The sequence below is a fragment of the Sinocyclocheilus grahami genome, unplaced genomic scaffold (assembly GCF_001515645.1).
Source record: "Sinocyclocheilus grahami isolate Dianchi unplaced genomic scaffold, SAMN03320097.WGS_v1.1 scaffold1500.1, whole genome shotgun sequence".
In the NCBI taxonomy this organism is placed as follows: domain Eukaryota; kingdom Metazoa; phylum Chordata; class Actinopteri; order Cypriniformes; family Cyprinidae; genus Sinocyclocheilus; species Sinocyclocheilus grahami.
The window spans coordinates 77,011-87,532 of NW_015506679.1; the positions used below are offsets into that span (position 1 = coordinate 77,011).

A 10,522-nucleotide genomic window follows, 5' to 3' on the forward strand; every position below is an offset into this window, starting at 1 on the left:
TAAATATATATATATATATATATATATATATATATATATATATATATATATATATATATATATATATGGAATTTAGGGACAAAATAAACCCCATAAAAATTTACATTTTGTGTAACTTTTAATAAATTGTTATTATATTCTAAGTTATTTCATTATTTTAATTAATTCGTTTTTTGATTAGTAATTTTAATCATTAAAACGTAATTCAGAAAAATTTAAATGGAACAAACATAAGGTGGGAAAAGATGAAAGAATTTTGGAAAAAATATGATGTAAGTCTAACAGAAAGGCCATACCTGAAATAGAGTTATTCAGATGCTTTATTTGACAGGAGCATTATTAATGACTATTAGCAGTGTAATTGATTAAATATGTACAAATTTGTACCTGTACTGGTTTGTAGAGTCCTGATTTGTACTTGTTTATTGCACACTAACACTGCTTTTGAAAACATAGATATTATTGTATATAAATTGTAAGGTGTCCATTTCACTGTACTGACTGAAATACAAATGGACAAAATCATGAAGTAAACATGATTTGAATACAAATTTTTGCATGCGTACACTCTCAATCTCACACCAAAGTGATGTAAATAACAGTCTGACAGAGATACATGTTTGCCACCATAACAGTATTACCAGACAAAAGTATACAAATGTCAGATTATTAGTTGAAACATTTATGTCTATTGTCTTGTCCTTCCATAGGCTCTCAGAACACTGGGCGAAGTTCTCCACCCCCCGGTTACGTTCCTGAGTGCCAACAGCGAATTGCACGTCAGGGATCGTACACCAGCATCAATAGCGAGGGGGAGTTCATACCTGAAACCAACGACCAGTGTGTGAGTTTAGTCACATGCTTAAATATGTCAGTGGGTGCTCTAAAACTATTACAGATTTTTTGATGTATTCATTGCGTTGTAAATCAGAATTATTTTGATATATCAGTTTATATTTATATACAATACCGTTCAAATGTTTGGAGTCTGAGATTTTTTATTTTTTTTAATAAAAGAAGCCTGAAAGGCTGAATTTATTTGATAAAAAATTAGGGCTGCACGATTAATCGAATGCGATTGTCATGCGCATCTCGTCAGTAAAGCCGGTTCTGTGATTAGTGGTAAATCTCCATCACCTGCTTTCAGATGGAGCAGCATTTACTACACAGAGCCATAATTCACTGACAAGCTACGCAAAATCGCGTTCATAATCGCAGACGATTTAATCGCGCGATTATGAAATCGAAGAAATCGTTCTGCGATTATGAAAGCTGTTTGCGTAGCTTGTCAGAGAACTACGGCTCTGTGTAGTAAATGCTGCTCCATCTGAAACCACGTGAAAATACCCCATTTAATAACATGTTTTTACTCCAAACTCACTTCATAACGTCAGTTGCGTGAAATAAGTCCTTCTGTGAGATGATGTGGCTTCTTAGACAGAATAAGGCACGTAAACATATTTCATAGTATTCTAAGCATCGATAAAGGTTATGTCGATTAGCATTGCATTATTATATACTTTATTATAATATAAATTATAATTAGACAAACTCAGATAAACCATATATTGTCGTAGTCGTGTGTTTATTAGTCAAATTTAATTAATGAAAGCAGTTAAATCTTCTGTTTATTCAGCAACCCCTATAGGGATTTCCTGGGTTTCTTCTGCTGGATGTATTTGGAGTTTCCGCGTGAGACTGCCCTCTGGTCTTCAGATGGAGATTTACAACAAATCACAGAACCGTGCTTCACTGTCAAGATGCGCATGACAAATGCAGCTTTTGCCTAATCGCGATTGCGATTTAATTTCGATTAATCGCGCAGCCTATCAAAAATACAATAAAACTGTAATATTTGGAAATATTATAATAATTGAAAATAATATATTTGTAAATGTAATTTATTCCTGTGCTGGCAATACTGAATCTTCTGCATCCATACTCCAGTCATCAATGTCACACGATCCTTCAAAAATCATTCTAATATTAATGTTGAAAACCGTTGTGCTGCGCAACATTTTTTTGTGGAAAAAGACATTTGCAAGTTCAAAATAACAGCATTTGTTTGATATATATAACTTTTCTGGGTAACATTATAAATGTCTTTACTGTCACTTTTGTTCAATTTAATGCATCCATGCTGAATAAAAGTATTAATTTCTTTAAAAAAATCTTTCTGACCCCAAACTTTTGAACAGTAGTGTACTTATATTTGAAAATATCTATTCTATTCTATTCTATGCATTATACATGTGAAATGCTGTGTCAGCGCTTATAAGTGCTGGATATTACGCTTCAAAGCAGAAATTAATTATCAAAATAATGGCAATTTGTAATTTGGCAACATGCTAACTTTTGCAGTTACTGTATTTCCTTCAATTCATATATACATTGCTAACTTGCATATTCTTGCAGCCAGTGTGGAAAAAGAGCCACATGTGCAGCATAGACTTCAAGTACAGAATAGGTGTCAGGGGTATCTCGGAACGGTGAGATGTTCCCATAGAAATGCCATATGATCTATGAGAGAATTCAAGTATATGCCACATTATATACCACTGTTAAAATGAAATACAGTCACCTAATCACCTGCTGTGCCACCTGAGTCCATTCAAAGGGGTCATATGATGCTGCAAAAAAGAACAGTATTTTGTGTAATGAAATGTGTTTATGCGGTTTAAGGTTCAAAAAACACATTATTTTCCACATACTGTACATTATTGTTTCTCCTCTATGCCCCACCTTTCTGAAACGTGTGGATTTTTACAAAGCTCATCGGTCTGAAAAAGCGAGGTGTGCTGTGATTGGCCAGCTATCCAGTGCGTTGTGATTGGCCGAATACCTCAAGCATGTGACGGAAATGTTACGACCCTCACCATATTGTGATGATGCCCTGTCAGGCTGAAGTGATGATTCAAAAACATGAAAACCCATTATAAACAAGGCATTCAACTTATAATTCACCTGTAATTAAAGGTGCTGGATCCTTGGAGCAGTGCAGAAAACTCCGTGTCCGGCAGCTGTCAGTCACTTGACAGCAACTCTGACAGGTGAGGAGACAAATACAATATGAAATGTATTTGAATAATACTGTAATTGTAAGCACCTGTCACTGTGTTATTTTGCATTTATTGGTGTCTCTTGTTTCGTAGTCCCTCACTCAGGAAACCTCGTACACACAGGGTTAAGAGTTACCCTGACAACCGACAGGACTGTGCAGGTGCACCTCAATAAAGATACTATGGTTCTGCAAACATTGATAAAGTATTAAAATCTGCTTTTCCATTGACCCGAATATCCATCTCCTCTTTTAGACCGGGAAAACCATGTATATGATAAGATTGTAGGGAAGGGAGGGACGTACCCTCGCAGGTATCATGTGTCGCTGCATCATAAAGACCACAGTGAAGGTATGAAACACTCAAACTTATTATACTCACACATACACACTCCAGTTCGTCCCGTGTCAGGATTTATAGAAATAATGCTGCTCCTCAGGTCGACGGACATTTCCACGGATCCGTCGTCCCCAGGGAAACTTGTTCACGTTGGTGCCCTCACGGCGTTCACTGAACGGCAGTGAGGAGAGTTTGGGGAGCTGGCAGCTGGTTGATACTCAAGCCAGACTCCGCCCACAGGACCGCCCAGTCCCACATAAGTGTGAGTGGGATATTGATCATGATGTTGTAGATTATGGTTGTGTTTATAAACATTTTTGCTTTGATGTATTTAAAATGTTTGTATTTGTGTGAAATTGTCAATCCATTTGTTTCATTCATTGCAGTATCTTGATGTATGATATGTTCATGTATGTAGCCCCTACAGCTCCAGTGACGTGGCGTAGGGGGAAGTTGCTAGGCCAGGGTGCGTTTGGAAGCGTTTATTTGTGCTATGATGTGGACACAGGCAGGGAACTTGCAGCAAAACAGGTTCATTTTGACCCTTCCAGTCCAGAGACCAGCAAGGTACTACACTTTTTTAAAATATTTTTTTTTATGATTCACATTTTTTCTTGCACTTTTTTTTGAGTTTGCCAGCATTTTTTTTTCTTCCATCTGAAAGTTTTCCCCCCACTCTTTAAATCCTTTCCTGTCTGCCATTGCAAAAACATGCACTGTCACTTCCTGTATCTGTGTGTGATTGTGTGGGTCGGCCAGAGGGGGGTTTTGAGTCGAGGGGAAGTGGGGTAGTCTAACAACGCATTTCTCATTGATCATGCCCTCACTTGACACGAACACATACATATGCTTACACACTCAAAAGCAAAAGGCCTCTTAACCACACAGAGGATTGTTTGGCATTAGTGTGTTGTGGTTTTATGTTTTCAGTTGATGAGTATTCTCACTCATACCCCCCTCTGGTCACAGCCAGTTGGCTCAGCTGTGGTCGTGTCATGACTCTTGCCCCCCTTTCTGCAGGAGGTGAGTGCTTTAGAGTGTGAGATACAGCTGTTGAAGAACCTGCATCATGAACGAATCGTTCAGTACTACGGTTGCCTTAGAGACCATAATGAGAAGACCCTCACCATTTTCATGGAGTATATGCCCGGAGTGAGTTTGGCACAGCACTGGCTCATCAAGTGTTGGGAAAGCAACAAGTCTTGTTAAAGGACTAGTTCACCAAAAATTTTAATTCTGTCAAGATTTAATAATCCTCATGTTGTTCCAAACCTGTATACTGTTACTTTTTCTAAGAAATGCACAAAAAGAATCTCATGTTTTTTTCATAGTGACCACTGGCTATCAAGACTTTTTTGTCAAATAGAACAAAAGCCAACCATAACATACAAAAGTTGTCCACATGACTTGTACACTATATTTTGAATATATACACTACTGTTCAATAGTTTGAGGTCTGTAAGTTTTTTTTTTTTTTGAAAAAAGTCTTGAATGCTTACCCAGGCTGCATTTATTGAATTTATTTTAAAGTATTTTAAATTTGAATTTATTCCTACTTACTTTCTTTTGTGGAAACTGTGGAATAAATTATTTCTTTGATGAATGATAAAAATCTTTTGTAACATTATAAACAACTTTACTGTTACTTTTGATCAATTTGCTGCATTCATGCTGAATAAAAGCTTTAATTTCTTGATTAAAATCTTACCAATCCCAAACTTAAATGGTAGTGTATATTTGTGTATATATATATATATGTATTTAGATGTTTTTATATTATCTATATTAGTTTTCTGAAGCCATATGATGACTTTTTGTGAGTAACAGTCCAGAAGTCTCATTCAAAGATGATCTTTGAATGAGACTTTTGCAGCCTCCGCTGCAACTCTCGAATCAAATATCAAATATGATGACAGTTCATATCACTACAAATTGTTGTTGTATGTAAAAGATATATGGAAACTACTTATTTAGTGTTCCAGAGAAAAAATAACAAAGGAAAGGTTTGGAATGACATTAGGGTGACGGAATGACGGAATTTTCATTTTTGGTGCTTTATCACAGCTAATGTTTTCTTGTAAATAAATAATTTTTATTATAAGGGTTGTAATGTGTCATCGCACCCCTGTTTTTTAGCAATACTATGGTTCTGTAGAGTTCAATGTGACACTGGTGTTGTGGTCTTTGACCCTCAGGGTTCAGTCAAAGACCAGCTGAAGGCTTATGGGGCATTGACAGAGAATGTGACACGCAAGTATACCAGACAAATTCTGGAGGGCATGTCCTACTTGCACAGCAACATGATCGTCCATAGGGACATCAAAGGTACCGTTTGGCATTAGACATCACATAGTCAAATACTGTGTTATTTATATATATATATATATATATATATATATATATATATATGAGTAGTGGCTACTTGAGTACAACTTTCTCATGTTCTAATAGTTTTGGATCACCTATTATAACTTGCAAATCTTTTTGTAGTCATATAACAAGAGGAAAACTGGATCAAAGATCTTTCGGTCCATTGCATTCTAACTACTCTCCCTGGTCACTTCCTCCGGTGCGTTCAGGTGCCAACATCCTGCGAGATTCAGCTGGCAATGTGAAGCTGGGAGATTTTGGTGCCAGTAAGCGGCTTCAAACCATCTGCATGTCCAGCACTGGGGTCCGTTCTGTTACTGGAACACCGTACTGGATGAGCCCAGAGGTCATCAGTGGAGAGGGGTATGGCCGGAAGGCAGATGTCTGGTGAGAGCAATTTTTTGGTTTATGAATAAAAAAACAAAGAAGTGCACACATCCATGGGTATGACTCATTTTATTCCACGGTAACAATATATTTCACGATATAGCTATTTTTATATGTAGTTATTCTGAAAACCTACAAAAAGGGTTTTATATAATAAATAAACTCAAATGCTTAAGATATTAAAAGTATTTTAAATTATTAATTTAGTAAAAACACACTCAACTTTTAGATTAACTGGCCCAAAAGGATTGATATTAAATGCAATTTATAGGTGCAATTAAACTTTAAATAAATTGTTTCTGAATTATTCTTAAATCTCGTGTTATTGTTTTCTTCAATCAGTTTATAATATCTGAATATTTTATATTGAAATATTCTATTCATAATAAATTACATTTACTCCCGTTTAATTTTCTAGGATACTAGTAATACTAGTTATATTGTTTAAATTTGTTCCCTGGTATTTGCTTATTATACTGCATTTTTAAGGGGATTGTTTTGCTCTTTTTGTGATAACTGGCAACCCTTCACCTGGAGCTTTAATCATGAGAGGAAAGAGCTCAATAGTGACTAGAAGGAGAGCAGCAGTATGCAAACTGAACATCAGCTAGACAGCTACTGTTAGTGCTGACTAAAGCCTTATTCAGACGGGACTAGTTTTCCAGGGGGTCATTAGAGAAATTTGTGTTTCAGAGACATACTTTGTGACTTTAATACCGTCTGAATCTGCCAGGTCTGTGTTTTTCTCACACAAACTCTGTAATAATTCCAGAGCAAATTACCTGCTGTTTTTTGGCAAACTCCGTGATCCTCTGAGAAATCTAATCCCGTCCGAATGCGAATGTCTGTGATTGCCAACACTATTTTTTCACAGCGCAGTTACTTGTGTGTTTTGGCCAACGTGAACTATCGTAGATGCTCTTACTACTTGCGCACATTTTTGATGTGTTTGAATCCCGGCAAGGAAATAAAAAAGTAAAATCAAGAGTCAGATTGTGTAAACTATTAAAACAGGCTACTGTAATGTCAGCGTCAGGTAAGATTACTTACCCTCATTTCTGCACTCAATTGCATAATGTTTTAATTACATATGTACCTTTACAAAAATTATACGTGGTTTTACTACAAATAAATGCAAAAAACATGGTTTTTATAGTTGTAATGTAACTTCAAATTAACCACGGTTTTGCTATACTACACATAGCTTAACCATAGTATTTATATACAAACTGTACTTGAAAACACGTGGAATGTTAAATAAACAATATCATGTAACTTAACGGGTCCTTTTTCTTAAACTGTGTTGTGTGAACAGGAGTCTTGGCTGCACTGTGGTGGAGATGTTGACAGAAAAGCCCCCGTGGGCTGAATTCGAGGCCATGGCAGCCATATTTAAGATCGCCACTCAGCCCACCAACCCCCAGCTGCCCTCTCACATCTCCGAGCACACACGGGACTTCCTCCGCTGCATCTTCGTGGAGGCCAAGTACCGGCCGAGTGCAGAGGAGTTACTCAGACATCCCTTCTCCCAGATCTTGTGTTGAGGAGGCCCACTGTCCATCTAGCTGCTTCCACAGATTAAAACCCCTCAGTTTCCTTGTTCAAAGAGTGATACGCTCAGTTTCAAAGGTACTCTGCGTTTCCAGAACATGTGACCTGGATTGGATTAGGTCCTGGATTAGGTCACAAAACTGGTTTGTTCACTAATGGTTTGAAATGTGATGTCTTTGGGACAGCAGTGGGTGCTACAGGACTTTCGTGATGCACACACTCTTTATTCCAGGAGTAAATAGATTGATGCCGTCACAGGATGAGGTTTGGGCCACTGAGCTGCTTCAAACCAGACTTTTTCTTGCAACAACTGCCAAATGTGCCTTCTAAAGCCAGCAGGAGTCAGTCTCCCTGAAGCTCAAATAAGTTTCACCAAGAAAGTCTCCTGGTAATGAATGTTTCATACAGTCCACAGCAGAGATATGAAGTCAATGTTTTTATGTGCCATTTCCCCTTCTACACGGATTCCTGTGTGCACCCATTGTCTCTATGACTCCAGGCATTTAGTGTTAAAGGGAACGTAATAATTGTGTCTCGGTTTATTCCTGACTCAGATGAATGAGGGTCTTGCGCACGTCAGTCTCGAATGGTTTGCATTTATGATTAATCTTATATGTTGAGAATAGGATTGCACTTCAGTAAGAACTGTTTTAGTCTGTTACAGAAAGCGGCTTATATTCGTTTTTTGACTGAGGTCAGATGCCAAGGATCAGGGCATGAGGTTAAAATGTTAAAGTCTAAATGTTCTTTGGTTGAGGTGTAATGTGTAGTTTTGTACCGCAGTAGTGCCTTATAGTGTCCTGTAGAGAGCAGCAGTACAGTACCTAAAATGCAGCTAATCTCACTAATGCTATTCCCATAATGATGAGATGTTAAATTGGGAATCTCGTAAGGTGTTTTATTGGTTATTTTGGGTGTGGCGAGAGATATTGAGAGCACATTAGGATGTATAGTTGTTTTCTCTCCAGCCCAGCCAAAGAAAATGTATTACAAAAGTGTTGTGCCTTAAGTGTTGTGTGGCAGTATATTGGACTCATTTGGATCAGATGCACTTTTGAATATGAATGTTGAATATACCAAATTGTTCATTTGTTACACAGAATGTGAAGCCTTGTTCACTTTTATTTATATCCCAATGTTCAGCCATTTTTATATACGAGTATATATGTATATGTATAAATCTATTTTTATATAGTGACTCTGAACCGAGTTATGCTTTTAGGAACAGAAGATGAGTTAGAAACAAGAATTGTAACAGCAGCTGGTTTTGCAGAGACTACAACATGATTTTACATGTTTATTACTGGCTGGAAATTGAGCTCTGGGGATTTATGCCGTGCCTGATCTGTGCAAGTCATGTTTTTTGAGTGTTTATTGTGTGTCTGTTTCTGCTTATCTGTGTGTTTTTTTTTCACCCGAGGATGTCGTAGAGAATCTCATGCAGACAGGATTTTGATGCTGGTTGTCACAGGAAGTGACCACTGCCTGGAATCATTCTCAGAAATGCATGTACACACAGATATGCATATTTGCTGCCACTTAGGAAGGACTTGCACAGATATTTGCCTTTTATGTATTCAGAGTTGCAGTGTTGGAAAGAAAAATAAGAGGTGTAAAAGAAAGATTTAGTTTTTATGTTAAGAAAACAACATGTGCACTGCTTACATAGGGTAGGGTCAGTAAGATTTTTGTGAAAGAAACCGTGTTTATTCAGCAAGGATGCATTAAATTGATCAAAAGTAACATTTATAATGTTACAAAAGATTTCTATTTCAAATGAATGCTGTTCTTTTGAACTTTCTTCTCATCAAAGAATCCTGAAATTTATGTCCGTAAAAAATATTAAGCAGCACAACTGTTTTAAACACTGATAATAATAATAATAATAGGAAATGTTTCTTGAGCAAATCAGCATATTAGAGTGATTTCTGAAGGATCACGTGACACTGAAGACTGGAGTAAATTCATATTTTCAATATAGTAATAACATTTTAAAGCATTAAAATAAAAAAAGGTTCTTTTGAATGGTAATCATTTTTTTCATAGTATTACTGTTCTTGGTCTATTTTGTTATCAAATGCACACAAAAAAAAGTCTTACTGACCTCAAACTTCTGCCATTCTATTCGAAATGCAGGAAGTTGTATTATACACATGCGCCTTGCCATGTTTATGAGGAACTGAGAAAAGTGTGTGAAAAGGCACTACGCTTTCTTTGGAAATGTGTCATAGGGTATTGCTCAAGTGAAAGAGTAGGTAGATGCCAGGGGCGAATTTCCACTCAGCTTGACGACTTTGTTTAGCTCAGGGTTTGAATGACAGGTGTCCAGCATACGGGCACACCAACACTGACCACAGGACCAGTTGTCCTCCTTTTATATTGTTTTGAAAGTATTTTGGCCTCCTCAAAAACAGTTGAATGGCTCAAATATGATCTCAAATAGCTGCTAGTTTTTCGTTTAGGCAGCTAAGAATCAGTATTGTACCAAAGATTGAGAAATGTCTCAGAGAAATGTCACAGTAAGTCTAGTTGAGAACCCTGGGATAAGCAAAAGAATACGAGCCAATAGGTTAGATACACAGTATATGATTATGTATCTTGACGTGAGACTTGCAGTGCAACGTCCAGTGTATCAAACATTTTCAAATAAAATAATATGCACAAAACCTTGTATTTCATTGAAATTGTGCTTGTTTTTAATCTTGAATATATGTTCTCTAATACCTATTGTATGTGCTTGTTCATGATTCTTGCTAACAGTGTGTTTCTCACCATCTGTCTTTGTCTGTTTGGAGTCAGTCTAAGCCAGTCACAGT

At 36.9% G+C, this 10,522-nt stretch overlaps 1 protein-coding gene across 2 annotated transcripts in view; it reads left to right on the plus strand.

Annotated features, from left to right (window-relative positions):
* The window catches only part of LOC107570753 (mitogen-activated protein kinase kinase kinase 3-like), a 24,791-nt gene extending 15,363 nt beyond the window's left edge, over positions 1-9,428 (plus strand). For both annotated transcript variants that reach the window (XM_016257004.1, XM_016257005.1), the window contains exons 9-18: positions 711-844; positions 2,977-3,050; positions 3,153-3,220; positions 3,315-3,410; positions 3,499-3,660; positions 3,817-3,965; positions 4,419-4,550; positions 5,594-5,723; positions 5,978-6,155; positions 7,471-9,428. In XM_016257004.1, coding sequence (XP_016112490.1) covers positions 711-844; positions 2,977-3,050; positions 3,153-3,220; positions 3,315-3,410; positions 3,499-3,660; positions 3,817-3,965; positions 4,419-4,550; positions 5,594-5,723; positions 5,978-6,155; positions 7,471-7,699 — 1,352 coding nt within the window. In that variant the 3' untranslated portion in view covers positions 7,700-9,428. The remainder of the gene's footprint in view (positions 1-710; positions 845-2,976; positions 3,051-3,152; positions 3,221-3,314; positions 3,411-3,498; positions 3,661-3,816; positions 3,966-4,418; positions 4,551-5,593; positions 5,724-5,977; positions 6,156-7,470) is intronic.
* The last annotated feature ends 1,094 nt before the right edge of the window (positions 9,429-10,522 follow it).